This window comes from Amphiprion ocellaris, chromosome 24, assembly GCF_022539595.1.
Source record: "Amphiprion ocellaris isolate individual 3 ecotype Okinawa chromosome 24, ASM2253959v1, whole genome shotgun sequence".
Lineage (NCBI taxonomy): Eukaryota > Metazoa > Chordata > Actinopteri > Pomacentridae > Amphiprion > Amphiprion ocellaris.
Window position 1 is genome coordinate 10593676 of NC_072789.1, and position 19237 is coordinate 10612912.

Genomic DNA, 19237 nt, shown 5'->3' on the forward strand with positions numbered 1-19237 from the left:
GAATGATGCAGAATGTGCTATAATGAGAAAAATCTTTTCTGAGCTGTTACTGAGGGAAAAACGCAAATCAAGGCCTGAAAAGTTGTGATGGAAAGTCACTCAAGCACAGTAATTAAGTACAATTTTGAAGTACTTCTAATTAATGTTACTTTCTCCCTCCAATCCTCTATATTTCATGGGTAAATACTGTAGTTTCTACTCCTCTACATTTATCTGTCAGCTGTTTTTCCCAACAATTTTCATTTATTCCTAAAAAACAGTGTGCAGTCTGTCACATTGCAGAAGTTTCTCCATCAACAGTGAAAAAAATGCCCCTCAAAACAAAAATAACTTATTTCAAGAAACTTTTACCTTGAAATAAGTGAAAAAAATCTGCAAATAGAACAAGTGAAAAATGGCTTGATAAGATTTCTTGAAATAAGATGATATTTAGAATATTGACATCTTAAAATTAGCTGGGGAAACTTATTTTCAGATCTATTTTACCAAGACTGTCAAGGTTAGGTGTCTTAAAATAAGCCAGACATGCTAAAAAAAAGTAGTTTTTCATTCAAAAGTAGATTTTTGCTTTTGTCTGACCTAATTTGAGATGTATTAAACTTATTGAGTTTTCTTGTGAAATACAACTCAAAACAAGATAATGTGTTTGACTTAACAAGATATTTAAGATGCATTGTCTTAAAACAAGTCCCTCCATCTTGCTGAAATGTCACTTGTTAAGTGAATTTATGTTAAGTGGGATGAGACATTTTGACTAAAAATAAGACAAACAGACTTGGTAAGATTTTGAGTTTTTGCAGTGAAATAGTGATTTTCATTTCAGTAAATGTCCCTCTAATCCATCATCTATCAGATCTAATAATATATCAGTCAGAGGGACCATAACAGACTTTTACTGCTGTAGTTTTACTTACGTAGGACTTTTTTTCTGTTTTATTTAAGCATCTGAATACGACAGTAATGACAGCTCTCTGAAACACCAGTATGTCGGAGTCAGTGAGTTGGTCAGCTGCTGCGTTGACTAGATGATCCTCATAACCTTGTTAACCGCTAAATTCAGCCACATGATCCGCTATGTGTGTTGGAAAAGTCAGAACCAGTCGAGAGCGAATACAGTGAGAACATTATCCATGAGGTTGTGGTTTGAGTGGGATAGAAGGGGGCAGTAAAGCAAAGCTTCTTACTGCAAAAACTCAAAATCTTACCAAGTCTATTTGATTTTTATTGTGAATGTTCTTGAAGAAAATATTAGAAGTTTTACTGATATATATGTAATCACTTTAGATATTTTTAGGATTTTTTTTTGAAGATATTTACTCATTTTTTGAAAATATTTATAAGAATTTTCTTGCCAAATTTGGGGGATTTTTTTTTAAAACAAAACTTTTAAGGGAAACTTTTAAGGAAGTATTGGAATTTTCTTCATGAAGGTTTTGCAAATTTTCAGAAATTTGGGGAATTTTTTTGCTGATTTTTTGGATTTGTTTCAGACAAGGAAACAATATTTTTTGGTGGACATAAATGAAGACAGCAGGAGGGTTAATACATCTCAAATTAGGAGGTTACGTGAAAGCAAAAATCTATTTTTGAGTGAAAAACTGCTTTTTTTTTTTTTTTTAGCATGTCTGGCTTATTTTAAGGCACCTAAGCTTGACAATCCTGGTAAAATATAGCTTAAAATAAGTTTCCCCAGCTAATTATAAGATCTCAATATTCTAAATATCATATCTCAGTTCAAGAAATCTTATCAAGCCATTTTTCGGTTGTTCTATTGGTAGATTTTTTCACTTATTTCAAGGTAAAAGTTCCTTGAAATAAGTATTTTTTTCTTGTTTTGAGAGGAGCATTTTTTCCAGTGCTGTAGATGAATATTTCTGAACGTTCCGGTTTGCGTTTGTCTTAAAAACAGTGCAGTAGGCCTTTATTTAAACATGGTAGTGCTTCTCTTGCATACATCATTAGTGATCTGTTGCACGATAGGTTACATTCAGTATGGCCACGGATAAAACAATTCATGACATAAAACAACTTGTTGAACATTTATCTCTGCCTTTGTGGAGCAGATAAGAGCAAGGAACATTTTTACACAAATTATGCAAAAGAAAAGAAAAAAAACACCGAGTTCTTGCAGTCTGGTGCAGAAACATGCATTCTGCACAGCAGGTTAACAGCTGGAATTAGAGCCTCGCTTCCTTCACTGTACGTCAAAGTGTCCAGTAAAACTTGCTGATGTGACTTTTAAAGCAGTTTAAATGATTTTTACCAGAAGCAGGTTTTTCAATTCAGGCTGCAATGTTGCCTTTTTTTGTTTTCCTGTATGAAGCTTACGCGGTCATTTACAGGTGGATGACAGTTGAAGTACCACAGTGTTAAAATACTCATGGACATCTCTTTTTTTTTTTTTTTTTTTTTGTTAGCACAGATGCACTGATTTTGGTCTGAGAACTGGGTCATAAACAACAACAAAATGTGAAGTATTGCTTACAGGCTGTCATGAGATTCAAAAAAAAGTGTGAGATTATGAAAAACAAAGGGACAGAGGGAAATCAGACAGTAAAAATCAGTGTAAAATGAAAATGTATGTATAAAAACGCACTAAACTTCAACAAAAATCTAACATCACACACACACTGACTCAAAGTAACACACGGATTAGAAATTGATTAGCTTGGAATCACACAAACAATTAAAAACACATCATTCTTGTGCAAAAATATTTTCCTTATGGAATGAAACTATTCGATATGACAAAAGGTGATGGCACATTTAGATTTCCTTTATCAAAGGATAAATAGTAAATTTTAAGAATACAGATGATTACAGAAGAAAATACAAGATAGGACAAGAAAAAAAAAACCTACATTCAGGCTCCAAAGCCTTTTTTCTCTGAAGGTGAACCTCTTTTAAGTGCAAATTGTTGCCTCACAGCTCACAAAGAATCGGATTTAATGGGTTTTTTTGGTCACAAACGTTTCTCAAAGACCCTTCAAAAACCCTGGAGTGAACCGTTCCAAGTGCTCAGTTAAACTCCAGTGTTGAATGTAGGTCACATATTGATGCTGTAATCTATTAGATGTGGTCCAGATGATGCACAGACATAAAGCTATGATATGTTTTAACCGCAGACATCCAACGACGACAGTGTTGCAAATTTACGCGCTCCAGCTTTACGTTTCCACATAGCTTCCATTGTATAATCGGCTTATTCTGGTAACGGTTCCTCTCTGCTTACTGACCAGGTTTGTGGTATTGAGACGGACGACGACGCCCCTATAGCAGCTACATTTGAATTTCACGTGGGCTGAAAGCATTTTACATCGATGATCCAACACTTAAATAAACGCACCAGTATTTTGATTACAGTAAGTTATGAGAAGCTTATTTTACACGTCAAACTATACAAGAAGCCGCATGAGTAAGGTAGGATTGAGTTAGCGGCCTGCTAACAGGGTTTATACAACGTTCTGTTTGTGTGGCACCTTTAATTAACTATCACAGTTTAACAAATGTAATAACCTGCCTCCAACAACACAATATTACCAAGTCCGGTAACATTTTTGGCTTTGTGTGTTTAGATTTTGCTGAGTTCTTGATTCAATTAAGGCTAACTGTTAGCATTTAGCTGTACCCTAGCACTCAAATTAGCGAGTAATTTCTGCACTATACTAAACTTACGAGTGAGAAACCTCATGAAATGCCCTTTGTAGATGCATGTCATCGTGTTTTTAGTCAGAAAATCCGTTTTCAGAGATTGAGGATCAAACTTAGCATCCTATTCACTTTTCTTGCCAAGATTAGCAGTTTCATGCTAATTTAAGTGATTGTACATTTACTGTAAGTTCTCCTTAAAAACAGTAACACAACCCAACAACAGCTTAACAAATGCTGATTGAACATAACATCTTTACATATTTGACAGGCCTTCTAGCTGCAGGATTAGCATGTTAGCTAGCTCTAACACCTGGCTACATATTCCCCTTTTGTGTGCAGAATTGTACCTTCCATAGGTCAAATTTACAAGGAAGAGGGAGAAGAGGATGATGACAATGGTGATTATCTGGTCACTGATTTCAGTCTTAAATATGCCTCGAACATTAAATGGAAAAAGCTTTTCAGTTTGTAGGCGTGTTAGCCAAAAGTACCAAAGCCAGTCCACATTTGAGCCATTCAATGTCCTTAAGTCCTTAGAATGCAGGTTTTAATGGCATGCCAGCTCTCTGGCTGCTCAAACCATCATGTTTCCCCAGATTTATATGTTGAATCAATCTTTCTGCACACCTTAATCCAAAGCAACACTTTGGGATCTCGCGATGAAGTTGCAAAAATGGTGACAAAAAACACAGAATCATTAGGAATCAGTCTTTTACTGTCTGCTCAGTTCTGTGGGGTGCAGAAATACGATCCACAGTAATAATTCTGCGGCGTGGAGTAGTAGTTACTATGGTGATGGTGATGCTGGTAGTTGTTGTTCTGCGGGGTGGAGTAGTAGTTGTGATGGTGATGGTGGTGACTCTGGATGTTTCCATAGGCAAAGAGGAGGGGGGCTGTGGAAGACGGCGGCTGCTGAGCCGACGCCACGCCTGCCGCCAGAGTCCCGTTACGCTGGATGGAGCCATACCAGGTAGATGTACCCAGCTGGGGTGTGGTGGACAGGAGGCTGAGGGTGTTTAAGAGGAGGAACGTTAATCAAAAGTCATTTACTACAACTTTAACCCTTTTTAAAAAAAATAAAACTTTTAAGGGAAACTTTTAAGGAATTATTGGAATTTTCTTCCTTGAGGTTTTGCAAATTTAAAGTTTGAAAATGTGAAAAAAATATATTTTCACAGTGAAACTTCTGATGTCCACATTTTGAACATTTTTTGGTGGAAAAAAGAAATGTTAAAAAAAAATGTTTCTTTAAGAACATTCGGAAAAAAATCTACCAAAATCCAGCAAATTTTGCTGGATTTTGGTTGATTTTTTTCCGAATGTTCTTGAAGAAAATATTAGAACTTTTACTGATATATATGGAATCACTTTAGATATTTTTAGGATTTTTTTGAAGATTTTTATAATTTAAAAAAAAAAAAATTACAATTTTTAAAATTATTTTTAAATTTTTTTTGTCAAATTTGGAGATTTTTTTTAAAATAAAACTTTTAAAGCAAGCCTTTAAGGAATTATTGGAATTTTCTTCCTGAAGATTTTGCAAATTTTTATAAATTCGGGGAATTTTTTTTGCTGAATTTTTGGATTTTTTTTCAGACAAGGAAACAATATTTTTTGGTGCCCATAAATGAAGACAACACGAGGGTTAATTAGATACCAGACATTGTGTGTGCGCCCACCTGGCCCGATCACTCCTACTATTGATGCTTCTGGACAGGTCATCATCACTATCGTACCGTCTGGGGTTGTCAAAGAAATAAGCTCTGGAGCTGAAGCTGTGGCTGTTGATCATCCCTCCTGGAGCCTGAGAAATATTTTAAAAATTCAGCTTTATCAAGCCTTTACTGCTTTTCATAATGTCACAGCCCATTTAACTTTTAAAATCATTTACCAGGTTTTGGTTGGGTCTCTGGACTCTGAAGAAAATCACCACTAGGCTGGTAGGAAGCAGCTCCCAGAAGAAGAGGATGATGCCAAACACGATGTAGGCCTCACCGCTGATCTCCTGTACGTCAGCCTTCAACACACACACAATCACACACTCTGTTTTGATAAAATAGCTGGACAATGTGGGAAATAAGTTTCAGTGGCTGAGCGTTAAATGAGAAGATTCACACACTTTCATATCTGTGGGGTTATTGTTGTGGCTTGAGCAGGTAGGAATTAGCGTAGCTTAGCCTGCAGAAACGGCTATCCTCTCAAAAATTATAAAGGTACACGTGCATTTTGTTTTTTATTCATCTGTGTTCAAACTAAAATGAAAAAATGGACTTAACTTTAACATAAATTCTGCTTCCGGTTTTATGCTAAGCTAAGCTGTTAGCTGCAAAATTAGTGCACAGACATGAGTAATGGCATCGGTCTTATTATGCAACTGTAATGTAACCACAAATTTTGAAATTTTCTTAGATGCATTAAAACATAATAGTACATTATTCTACCCAGTGATGCCGTGTTAAATAAAATTAAACTACTTTCTGAGACAACAGCAGCAAAATCACTGAACAATCCAGAAATCCAGTTATTATAAGAATACTAAAACATGCATAGAGAAGGGACGAACTGATGGTCAAATGTCGGACTGCCAGCTGATCCGTAAACAGATTTAAGGAATCATTTGTAATGTCAGATTATGTTCATATCAAACAACCATTCTTATGTATTTTGTCCAAAAAAAAAAATACACACAAACACACATAATGAAACCCTTTAAAGGGCCGTCTGTCTCAAGGCCTGAGCCCTGATGTAGGTCAGGAGACACACATGGTTATTTATAGCCAAACAAAGCCCTTTACCCCACTGGCTTTCCCAAATCTCCTAAGATGGATTGTCTGGACACCCTGTGGGTCTCCGGCTGACTAAAAGCTTCCGTCCCATCTCTAAGCCAACACATCTGGTTCATACCTGATCAGAGACGCTGTACCAGCCATAATTAAAGGGACTGGGTCTGTCCTGCGGCGACAGGGCCACCACCACCAGGTTATAACAGGCTCTGGATGTGTAGAGCAGAATCACCACGGCTCCGATGGCTGTCGCTTGGCACACTGATGTACCCTGGAGGGAGAGATACTGTGCTTATTACAAGCTCATGCATCAGCTGGCTGGTGGCCTGTAATTTAATGTCAGATATGGGGCACAGATGGGATCCACCAGTATGACTGAGACCTCTGCACGACCAAAATGACAGATTAGAGCCCAAAAAAATCAAATTTTGAGAGACATAAGTGTCGGTACATGTTCACATTATAACAAGACAATGATTTTGATGTTTTGCATTTTACGTTGCAGCAAGTAAAGTTAGATATAGTGTAAAATTGATACATACATGTAGAGAATGTTCATGCTCATGTTACTAAAAATCACAAGTAGGGGGCTACAGTGTTATTAAGTTGTGCAACAAGCAAATAGCAGCATGCCAACGTTATTAACTTCATGCTAATGTAAGTGGGTTTAGTCTAGGTTTGCACCACTGCTTCTATTGGCTGCTATTTTTCACTGGAATTCTATGATTGTTTGAAAATTGCCACCCTCTTGATGCATTCACTACTTCCTATATCAAGGAAGTATCACTGCTATCCTATTTATCAAGGGACTACAGATGGAAATTAGCTTAAAGCTAACTCTGGTGCAATACATCAAATGGCAACATTTATGTTAATAGTTTATAATAATAATAATAATATATAACATACTCAATAGTTTGTTCAGTGGGGAGGAATAAATTCATATTTTTAACACTTTAGTACACCACAAATAAATTTTTCCCAAAATTAGATTTTTAAATGTTATTATTCATTTATTTTTTATTCTATTTTTATTTTAGTTTATGTTATTATTGACTGCAATTTATTAAATTTTTTTAAAGCTTTCATTTTATTCTGTTTCATTTTATCGATGTACATTTGCTGTATGAACTGTGTTATACAAAGTTATTTTATTAGTTACTATGAAAAGGCTGCATGTCCTAATGGCCGCTCTAAACAGACTCAGAGACGAACCGCAGAACTCTGAAGCTGCACAGAAGAACACAGAAGGACTGTTATTGGTCTTAACTGTAAATTATTGTCTTCTTTTTCAAGCCACAAAAGGAGAACTTCTGCGAGAACTCAGGTATTGAGAAGGGACTAATTTATCTGGTAAGTTATGTGTCTGTTTTGTGTGCTAACTCAATACACAGGTTAATGCTAATGCTACAGCTAGCTAGCGAGCTAGCTTGGAGCGAAACTAAAATATGGTTTTGCTCTTAGCTGAAAAAGTAGCTGGCATGAGCTAGTTAGCAAGCACTAAGAGTTTTCTAAGTAGAAAACAAAAATGTAAAAGTGTGAATTACCAGCTTGTGTGGTTTCTCTAACTTCTGTTCAGTACGTTCATTTTCCTTCTAACTAAACTGTAGTCGCAAATGTTAGCATAAGCGCAAGATGGCTGCTCTTATTTTGACTTTCTCTCACCTTTACATACAGTCTTATTAAAACTAAATGGTGAACCACAAAAGTAGTGCACAATTTAGTAAATACAGGGTCATGTTTGGTTAAAAGCCTATATGTAGCCTCAGTTGGCAAGAACTGATAAATAGCTATGTCAGGATAAAAAAAAAGGAAATGTGAAAGTAAGTGCTATACAGAAATTCATCTGTTAACAGGTGGTAACTGGTATGTATTGAGTTGTATAACTTAAAAACACTGAAAATGTCCGTATACAGGGATTGTATATGACATTGCGGTGACATGTTTTATGTTTTTTTTCACCATTTCACCAGTATAAGTCTTACTTTAGGTGGTCTAACTAGTGGCTATCTCTTAGCATTACTGCTAGCACTCAAATTAGGGACTCATTTCTGTAACATACTAAACCTAAGAGTAAGAAACATCACGAAATTGATGCATATCATTGAGTTTTCAGTCAGAAAATCCCTTTTCAGAGATTGAAGATCAAGCTCAGAACCCTATCCGCATTTCTAGCCTAGATTAGCCTTTGCATGCTAATCTAAATGTATACTCACTGTAAGTTCCCATTGACAACAGTAACACAACCGAACAGTATAAAAAATGCTAATAATATCTGTACATCCTTAACTGTGGACTGACAGGCCATTGTAGCTCTGGAATTAGCCATGTTAACTTAAAAAATTGGGTACATATTCCCCCTTTGGATACAGAATTGTTCCGTTTATAGAACTGAGTCAAATTTACAAGGAAAGGGGAGAAAGGATGATGAGAATAATGACTATCTGGTCACTGACTTCTGTCTTAAATATGAGAACCTGAACAGAAATATCTTTTCAGTTTTTTGGTGCATTAGTCATAAGTGCAATAATTGGTCCATGTAGTCCTGCTTGTATTTCTACCTTGGACTCGAGGTAAACATTTGCAGATGACATCTTGGCGATCTTGAAGATGCACACGGCTAGAGAGATGGCACACAGGACAAACAGACTGTCGTTGATCAGGACTCGGGCCAAAACTGCGTGTCTGATTCCTCCATCACTGCAGAGACGTATACAGATAATTAAAATGCTGCTCTGTGGAGGATAAATGTGATTACTAGGTGAGGAGAAAGCATTTTGTTATTGGTATTTTTATCTCTGTTTACCTCGGTGACTCAGAGCGCTCCAGAGCTCCTTGCACTAACAATGCACATGTTAAATTCACCACCAGGAAAAATATACTGAGACACAGGAAGAACAAACGCAGAGGAACCCTGGAGAGAGAAGAAGAGGGAGGCAAATACACACAAGACGGTGAGAGCACGGCCAAAAATCAGACTTTATTCATAAACAACAACTAATTAAAATTCATGGTGTTGAAGCTGCAAACCATCTGTGTGTGTGTGTGTGTGTGTGTGTGTGTGTGTAGTGGAGGGATAAGAACATAAAAGACAGAGTGTGGTTGTAGAGAAGAGGAAGGATGGTGATTATTTATTAAACTCTTACAACCATATTCTGAATTTCTGTCTCGAACCATCAAGGACAAAATGAAACCTGCACGTTTCTGGATGCAGATACAGACAATTCCTAAAAACCAATGAGGATTACAAGAGATTAGAACAGACTTACTTGTATTTGGTGAGCTCTGGGGAATACTTGGCTTTAGCTTTAAACATCACCTAAAGAAAGACAACACAAACATATCACTAGAGTCATTTATTTTTATTTTATGCATTAAAGAATGCAAAAATGCCAAATATGAGGAGGCAGACAAGGAGGAAAAGGGCGGGTGGGTTTGATTTCGGAGCAGAGTGTGAACCTAACGGAGCTTAGGGACATTCCTGCAAGTCACTGAAGTAAACACACACAGAGATGTACAATTTGTAGCATTTGTTCAAATTATACGAGAAAAATTAGAGTATCCAAGAGCAAAGAAATACAAGAAGGACCCACATTATATAGTACTGTGTATAACTGACACACTGCTTCCTTTTGCAGTTACAATTTATTTCCATTAGTAAACTGGCTGAATTTTTGGTGCGATACACACCTAAATACATTACAGTAAACATTCAATAACACAAATAAGAATGAGACGAATAAATACAAAGAACAACAAAGTCATACATCAGGTGACCGGCAGGGATAAATATGTGACATCTTTAGGAATATATCATTACATTAATGCAAATTTATATTAAAAAAAAGTATTTTTAGTCTTGTAAAAATAGTAAGGACAAATAATAATAGGAAGGCAAAGAGTAAATTTTTGCGAAATTCAGTTGAATTTGTAGCTATTTTGTAGATAAAATAAGCAGATAAAAATGTCTGTTTGGGCTAATCTACCAAATTAAACACTTGGTAACAGAAGTGATGCAACAACACGTTATGTCCAGTAATGCCATAAAGCAGAACTGCTCACGACAAGTTTTCTAATGAGGCCAGACTGAGATCATTGCTTACACCAGAGTGCCACAGAAACTGATCTCATTAATGCTTTTCTGTGTGGCAAATCTCTGTCTGAGCAATTTTTCTGGTCTTAACCTTTTCTCATTTACCAAAGCGGCCACGACGATCATGTAGAAGTAACAATTAGAACTAATAATAACCTTTCTATGTAACCCTCAGCTGACTTATAAATCTGGACAAGGTGCTCCAAGTTATGCTTTTTTAACCCTCCTGTTGTCCTCATTTATGGGGAGCAAAAAATATTGTTTCCTTGTCTGAAAAAAATCCCAAAATTCAGCAAAAAAATTCCCTAAATTTCTGAAAATTTGCAAAACCTTCAGGAAGAAAATCCCAATAATCCCTTAAAAGTTTGCCTTAAAAGTTTTATTTTTAAAAAATCCCCCAAATTTGGCAAGAAAATTCTTGTAAATATTTTTTAAAAAAATGAGTAAAAATCTTCCAAAAAAATCCTAAAAATATCTAAAGTGATTACATACATATTAGTAAAACTTCTAATATTTTCTTTAACAACATTCACATAAATATCAACCAAAATCTAGCGATTTTTTTTGTGAATGTTCTTAAACATTTTTAACATTTCTTTTTTTTTCCTTCAAAAAATGTTCAAAGATTTCCCAAAAATGTTGAAAATGTGGACATTAGAAGTTTCTCTGTGAAAATATATTTGTTTTCCACATTTTCAAACTTTAAAACGGGTCAATGTTGACCCGCAGGACGACACGAGGGTTAATTGTTGATTGCTCTCTAACAGGCTTCTCTACTGGTTGTGTGGACCAGGCTTCAGTCTGGGAGGCCGTGATCCCCCAGTCCACCTCTCAGCACTGCAGCTTGGCCTGAAATGGCCTCATGTATTCATCAAAGTCACACAGGAAGCTTGGAGGACTTCCAGGAGCCTCTACCCACAGAGAGTTTAATCCGCTTCTGTTCGGATGGACGCTTCAGCTCCTAGAGGAGGCAGTAACAGGTATACATGAGGTCTTCTATTTCATACGCCACTGCCTCTTAAAAAAAAAAAAAAAAAAGCAATCTGACCTGGCTGGTTATGGGCCCTATTGTGTGTTTTTCCTTTATACCGTTGTTATTTAAATGTATTTGTGTAGGTTTTCTATCGTGTAAAGAGCTAAATACTTTACCTTTACTCCACTTTATGTTCCTTTCTTCTTCTACTCTACTACATTTCAGAGGTAAATACTGCACTTATTCCTCCACTAGGCTTTAAGTTCATGATTTTGCACAACAAATTATCTTAAGCTTTTAGAATACATCACATAATTACAGATTAAACCTGGTGTGGCTTCTTCCAAAAAGCAGTGTCACATTATAGATGTCTCTGAGCAGTGATTTTTGCCTCTAAACTTCTCCTTGCTTTTCAATAAATGTTCCAAGTATTCAATATCTCAGCAAAAATTAAAGGTTACAGAAAAACTGAAAACAGATTTGTGGATAAGAATGTGTTTCCTTTCACATTAATCTGCTGTTCCTGGATATAAAACTAGATATAAAGTAGATTAAACCTGCAGCAGCTCCAACAGTAACATGCTGCTGACACACTGATGAATCACAATTAATAATCTAATGATAGCACATCTAATAATATATCATTCAAAGGGACCAAACCAGGACTTTTACCTTTACTACATTTAATACAAATGTACTTTTACCTAAGTAGGATTGATCATGCAGGATATTTTCTTGTAACGCAGTATTTCTACACTGTTGTTTTCTCAAGTAAAGGATCTAAAGGCTTCTTCTGCCACTGATGTTTTTGTATTTTATGACTCACTGACTGCTGTCTGTGAGCCAAATTGCCCCTCTGGGACAATGAAGCTGTACTCTGACACAATCAGAACCGTTAAAGGGACACTGTACTGTACACTGCAAAATCTCTGCAAAAATATCTGTCATCTAATGTTCTATATTGTCACATTTCCCCATTAAAATTGCCAATAAACAGAATATATTAGCCAGTAGCTAATGTGCTCAGCAGTTAGAGTTACACTGACTGTGCCAAAAACATTGCTTTATGCAAATAGTTGAATTTTAAATTCAGTTATATGCAAATGAAGAGTCACAGGCAGATTCATGCAACGGCATGAGGTGTCTTTATAGGAACAAAACATGTAAATTCCTCGGTTCTCTCTTTTTCAAACTGTTTTTTTCCTCAGTGAAGAGTACTGTACATATAATTTAAAGAGGAGGTGGAAATGTAGCAGCAAAATGAAAAAATGCACAAATCTAAGTTGGGTTTGAAAGCAGTTTGTCACTATCAGCTGGTCGATGTGTCTCAGAATGGAAACATCTGTGGCATTAACCCTCGTGTCGTCCTGCGGGTAAAAGGAACCTGTTTTAAAGTTTGAAAATGTGGGGAAAAAAAAATATTTTCATTGTGAAACTTCTGATGTCCACATTTTCAACATTTTTGGGAAATCTTTGAACATTTTTTGGTGGAAAAAAAGAAATGTTAAAAGTCTTTCTTAAGAACATTCACAAAAAAATCAACCAAAATCCGCGAAATTCGCTGGATTTTGGTTGATTTTTTTCTGAATGTTCTTAAAGAAAATATTATAAGTTTTACTGATATATACATGTGATCACTTTAGATATTTTTAGGATTTTTTTGGAAGATTTTCACTCATTTTTTGAAAATATTTACAAGAATTTTCTTGCCAAATTTGGGGGATTTAAAAAAAAAAATAAAACTTTTAAGGGAAACTTTTAAGGAATTATTGGAATTTTCTTGTTGAAGGTTTTGCAAATTTTCAGAAATTTGGGTATTTTCAGACAAGGAAACAATATTTTTGGTGCCTGTAAATGAAGACAACAGGAGGGTTAGGCCACGAGAAGGGACATGCTACAGATTGTAAAATAGCAAATAATGCTTGTTATAACTTTCCAAGGTCCAAAATGACATTTTCATTTGCTTGTTTTGTCCAACAACATCACAACCTCTCCTCAATATGTGTTTAATTGCATCACCTGGCATGAAAATGATCTTACAAACTGTTTAGACAAGCTAAAATGTCAGCTATCTATTAACTATCAGCTGCCTTGTTGCCAATGTGTTATCAGTATTGACCTTAACAAACATCAAACTGTGCACAAGTCCAGTTTAAATGTACAAAAGGCTCAGTGGCCTCCACTGATCCAGTTCACTCGCCTCCTGGAATGATTTACCTTTGAAAGATGGTTAATTAAATGTAGATATTAGGAAGCCTAAAGAGAAAGAAGAATCCAGGCAGGCAGATTTTTACTGTACTGTCTCTTATCTGTCAGACATTTTAATGATTAATGATCTTTTTGACATGATATCATATTTACAGCGGCCACAAACGGAGCTCAATGTTGTCTACATTCAGTTTAAACACACACAGATACACACTACACACACTCAGCCCTTTGTGTGAGAATGTAGGCCAGAAGGAGGGAATGTGTAACCTAGAAATGAAGCAACCAGTCAACACAGCACTGCTGGACTCTATACTTCATGTGCGCTATATGTTCGCCTCTGTGTGTGCGTCGAACCAACAGTTGTTCTCTCAGTCGATGGTGAGAATTGTTGGATTTGCTGATGTGTTTTATCTCAGCAGATGTAACTCATTATCCTTTTCCATGGTGAGCAGAGGGTGAAATGCAGTATGGGGAAGTAAATCACAGGTCAGTGCTCACGTCTGACTCGTCAGAAAACGACTATTTCGAAACATGCTTGTGTGTCAGACAGCAGTGGCATGATGCTCATCAGTTTTCAGCTCACAGCATTTATTACTTTCAGCGAGTTAAACTGCACTGTTCAGCAGTGAAGTGCTAATATAGGAACTGTGTGTGACATCAGATGAACACGTGGAATGGAAATAAGAGCAAAGTCCTGCTGCTTTACCTTCTCAAGACAAACTCTAGGTTATGATCCGCATTATACTTTGAACATATGCCAATCAGGTAATAAATTATGATGTAAAAACATTCTTCCTGTTGCCCCTTATTTAATTTAAATGCAATGCAGGCTCAGTCTGTCTCATAAATACAGCTGAAGATGCTGGTTTCCAGCCTTTCTGGAATCTGTCCCATTCAAACAAAGCCCTTCACCACAGGCTTATCTCTATGAACTGACAGTAAATAAACCAAGGTGGTATTCGTTTATTTTTTAATTATTTCAGGTTTCTTAATTTGAATCTGCTGTGTAGCTGTAAAAGCATACAGCAAGTCACTGTTTCCTAAATAAAAATGATCCTCTAGCAAGTGGAAAATCTCAGACACAGAAGCCACAGTGCAGGCTGTAAAAACTGCAGTTCCACATGTGTCCACTTGAGGCAGGTTTAAAAAGCGAGTGTGTCCCTGTTGACCCCCATGTAAAAAGGTCCAGTTGTACAGCAGAAATACACATCAGAAATGATTTTGGTCTCTAAAAACTCACCCATTTAAATTGTACTGAGACTTAAAAATGTGCATGATTAAGGGTGTGGCTGGACAAAGTATGCAGGAAGAGGGCTGTATTTTCATATTTCTGCCTACAGTAGCTTTAAGATATAATAGGTGGTGGTTTACGTCCATTTACAGGAACAATACTTTTGATATTCTGCCAATCAAATTCACAAACTTATAAATGCTCCACTTTGCTCATCTTTTGCTAACTTGGTGCAACCTGAGCCACTGTTAATCTAAAAAATATTGATTATCGTAGCTTTAATGCTAAAATACAAGACCTTAACAAACATTTCTGATACTACAGAGGCTGTATATGCACTTTTTTACACAAATACTTCAGTCTGAGCTGAGGAAAAAATGTATAAATCTGATATATTACTCAGATCTGAACTGGCCAGACATGAAACCACAAACAGGAAAAATTTGTTCACTGAGCTGAGCAGTCACATGGTATTTCTAACATGGAAGTAGATGCACATGTTTGAACCTATGACGGCAGGTGTAGCAGATATGGACGAACATTCTGTGAAAAGAAAAGGAAAATGGCTGTTGTCACTGTTTTAATGCCAAAAATGTTTACTTTGATTGAAAGTGAGTGTAGTTTAACTGGTCTATTCAGCAGTCATATGACACGGTTGGTTTCATTTCCAAATCTACACTCAGCCATTTGGACGAGCTTCCTTTTCTGCTCACCACATATGTAAATAAGACACAAACTATACTCTGTTTTCTTTGGAGTGGTGATTGGATGGTGGTGGTAGCTGAAAGTGCCAAAGCATGTAGGTGCTACCGACAGAGAAACAAACAGGTCTTTGGCATTTGGAGTGGGCAGGTGTTAAACAACTGTGACTGACCAACTGTGTCCTTCTCTCTTCTCTTTCGCACATAGTTTGTGACAACATGCAGGGACATTTGCTGGAGTCCAGTCCACTTACTGAACAGGAAATATCAATGGAGGCCGGGACTTCACACAAGTAAGGCTCCCTCTGTCACACCAGGACATGAACTGAGTTTATTTGCAGAGTTTTTAAACCAAAAAGCAACCTAAAAACTACTAAAAACAAGTGAGGCCACAGTTCTACGGAGCACAATGGTTGATTTTAAACACAGTAACCACATTTCAACCTTTGAACCTTTTTTGTCACCACTTAAAAAGCCCTGAACAGAAATCTGTTAGAATTCCAAGATAGTGGCTGATGGCAGGTCCTGGCCCTCGCACCAAACAACCAATCATCTGCTTTGTGACAGAAGTGTGCTGTGTCCAACCCTGAGAAAAAAATATTTTAAACCTTATTTTGGGGAAGTGACCAAACATATTCAGCAGTTCTATCAGATTTGTCTGGTGATTCTGGACATATAGTTGTTATGTTTTGCTGACCAGTTAAGTTAAGACTCTCTATCCATTGGTCTATTTGGTCCAAAATAACAGCCCAGGCATGTTACCAAGATAGCTGCCGATTGGTGAAACTTGCCAATACAGACTTTAGTAATGCTGCTATTGCAGAAATTGTTTAAGCAAAAACTTGAGTTTAGAGTTACTATGCTGCATAACTACTACCATGACTAGCTTAACCCTCCTGTTGTCCTCATTTACGGGCACCAAAAAATACTGTTTCCTTGTCTGAAAAAAATCCAAAAATTCAGCAAAACAATTCCCCAAATTTCTGAAAATTTGCAAAACCTTCAGGAAGAAAATTCCAATAATTCCTTAAAAGTTTCCCTTAAAAGTTTTATTTCAAAAAAATCCCCCAAATTTGGCAAGAAAATTCTTGCCAAATTTGAAAATTTTTTTCAAAAAATGAGTAAAAATCTTCAAAAAAAATCCTAAAAATATCTAAAATGATTACATATATATCAGTAAAAGTTCAAATATTTTCTTTAAGAACATTCACAAAAAAATCATTTGGTTGATTTTTATGTGAATGTTTTTAAGAAACATTTTTAACATTTCTTTTTTCCATCAAAAAATGTTCGAAGATTTTCCAAAAATGTTGAAAATGTGGACATCAGAAGTTTCACTGTGAAAATATGTTTTTTTTCCCCATATTTTCAAGCTTTAAAACAGGTCAATTTTGACCCGCAGGACGACACGAGGGTTAAAAGAATAGTTTTTCAGACCTTTGTCATTTTCAACCATTAAATATGAAGATACAGTCAAGAGCTGGTTAGCTTAGCTTAGCATAATGACCGAAACAGGTGGAAACAGCTAGCTTGGTTCTGTCCAAAGGAAACAAAGTCCACCAAACAGCCCCTCTAAAGCTTATTACGGTCTGCTTCGGTCATTGATTAACTTATTTAGAATGTTTTCTGTGAAAATAGTCTCTTCCTGCCTTAAAATGGCTTCCATGTAACTCTACACTGTTGCTTCCTCTACAATACATGAACAGTCAATGCATCTCTCTCCACCCAGCTCAAGCACACCAGCTCACCTACATCTATGCTATGCTACACAATGATAAATTGTAATATTGGAGTGTATAATGACAGAGAAAATCTCACTGAGGTTTGTTATGTATGAAACCCTGGAAATCTGAGTTTGTGTTTTTGAGGCTGTCCTTGGTACACAGCAGTTTTAAGGTGGAAACGCTCAGCTATCGCTTTGGCTGCTTATTCATCTCCTGACATGTCTTCCAGCATATAAAAACACCATATAGTCATGTTAACAGGGTAAAAAAAAGGATTTTCATCTAAGGAGGCTTTAACAAGCTCACACAGGCCCAGTAAAACACTACATTTTGACTTGCTTAAAGGATTGGGTTGGACATTTTCGTCCATCCAGTAAATATGAAGTTATAGTCAGCTGCTCGTTAGCTCAGTGCAGCATAATGGCTGAAAAAAGGTGGAAACAGCTCGTCAGATTGCACCTACTAGCACCTGTAAAGCAAATTCATAATTTTGCGAGTGTAAAAATGATAAGTCTTATGTGGATTATTTCTAAGCTGACCTCGCGAAAAGAAGCTGATGAAACAAACTTTGTAATATTCCTTTCAGCTAAATGCTACTTCCACATAACCACAATGCTTTGACACGGCGGCCTCACCCTATTCTAAATGAAAACAGCTACCCACATAAAAAATATTGCATTCCGTCTAACAGCATTTCCCTCACTAATTAACCTGCTATGCTGAAATGTTCCCAGCTGAAGCGTTCTGTCGATAAAATGTGTGCAGATAGTAAAAAATGTCCACCACAATATCCCAAAAGCTGATGACGTCTTCAATTCAAGGCTGCAGAAGCACAGTCGAAGCCTCATGGGGGCTGTAGTTTTGATAAATGATGTTTGTTTACAGCAAATTCTGATATAGTTGTTGTTAAAGTGCCATTATGGATAGCATCCTTTGAGCCTTTTTTGTCCACAGGGCATTGGGAGTTAATAGGACTCCTCCACAGAATGCAAGACAATAGACTTACAGCGACATTTAAATGCAAGGAAGTTAAATGAAGCCTTGGAGGTGAAATCAAATGTGAAGAATGAGCAGAAAATTGCACTGTCAGCTGTTTTATGGAATCAGGTCACACACACACACACATAGACCACAGACTCTTACCTGTGTGAAGTAGAGGTTGAGCAGGCAGAGGGTGAAGAACTGCAGGCAGACAGGGCAGCAGTAGAGCAGCCAGTAGGCCAGAGGCTGCAGCTGGTTGGCCTGCACCACATTTTTAAAGTAGAAAGAGAAGAGGGTCGTCCGCAGCGCTGCCCACAGCAAACACAGAAACAGAAACACACTCTGGTAGCTGAAGCGCTTGTGTCCGTAGTGCAGAATGAGCCAGAGCTGCAGGTAGACGAACGCAAACAGGAAGGAGTAGAGGACGGTGTAGATGGTAGTGAGACTGAGCTCTAGTGTTGGGGAGATTGCAGCTCCGGAGGACTCCTTCACTGAGGTAAACAAACGGGAATTAACCTCCTCGCCTGCCGAAAACATCTCCACTGGCGGCTCGCTTCAACACATGGGATGCTGTGGAGGCAAACACGCTAAAAGTGGGTCAGACCTGAGCGAAATTCACCGTGGATGACAAAAAGACGCTGGTGTTCGAGTGAAAAATTGCGAGAAAAGCAGTTTATTCTGAATAGAAGTGGCATTCTGAAAGTGCGCTGGGATTCAGATTCGATTCAGGGCTGAAGAAAAACCTGGATCTCGTTTTGAGAAGCGCTGGGTTAAAAATAACAAGAAAGACAGACAGAAAACAAGAGAGAGGTCCCCCTGTGATTCTCTGCAAAGCTGCTCTCTGCAAAAAACAACTTGAGGGGGGAAGAACCTCCAGATCAGCTGTGAT

The 19237-nt window shown here is 37.0% G+C and overlaps 1 protein-coding gene across 1 annotated transcript; it reads right to left on the minus strand.

The window, feature by feature from the left end:
* Positions 1 to 1887: 1887 nt before the first annotated feature.
* Positions 1888 to 19208, minus strand: gpr137c (G protein-coupled receptor 137c). The gene is made up of 8 exons (XM_023267160.3): positions 18511 to 19208; positions 9704 to 9753; positions 9241 to 9348; positions 8996 to 9134; positions 6556 to 6705; positions 5543 to 5668; positions 5331 to 5455; positions 1888 to 4657 (listed from the first exon to the last, which is right to left on the minus strand). Exons 1-8 carry the CDS (start codon positions 18883 to 18885, stop codon positions 4375 to 4377), a joined length of 1356 nt encoding a protein of 451 aa, XP_023122928.1. The 5' UTR covers positions 18886 to 19208; the 3' UTR covers positions 1888 to 4374.
* Between the last annotated feature and the right edge of the window lie 29 nt (positions 19209 to 19237).

What these genes read in the sequence shown, in the direction of transcription:
- gpr137c (XM_023267160.3), bottom strand. Translation starts at nt 18,885, where the DNA reads ATGTTTTCGGCAGGCGAGGAGGTTAATTCCCGTTTGTTTACCTCAGTG. An exon ending in GAGCGCTCTGAGTCACCGAG is followed by an intron (nt 9,135 to 9,240) that starts GTAAACAGAGAT and finishes ACGTCTCTGCAG; the next exon opens with TGATGGAGGAATCAGACACG. An exon ending in ATGTTTACCTCGAGTCCAAG is followed by an intron (nt 6,706 to 8,995) that starts GTAGAAATACAA and finishes CTCTCCCTCCAG; the next exon opens with GGTACATCAGTGTGCCAAGC.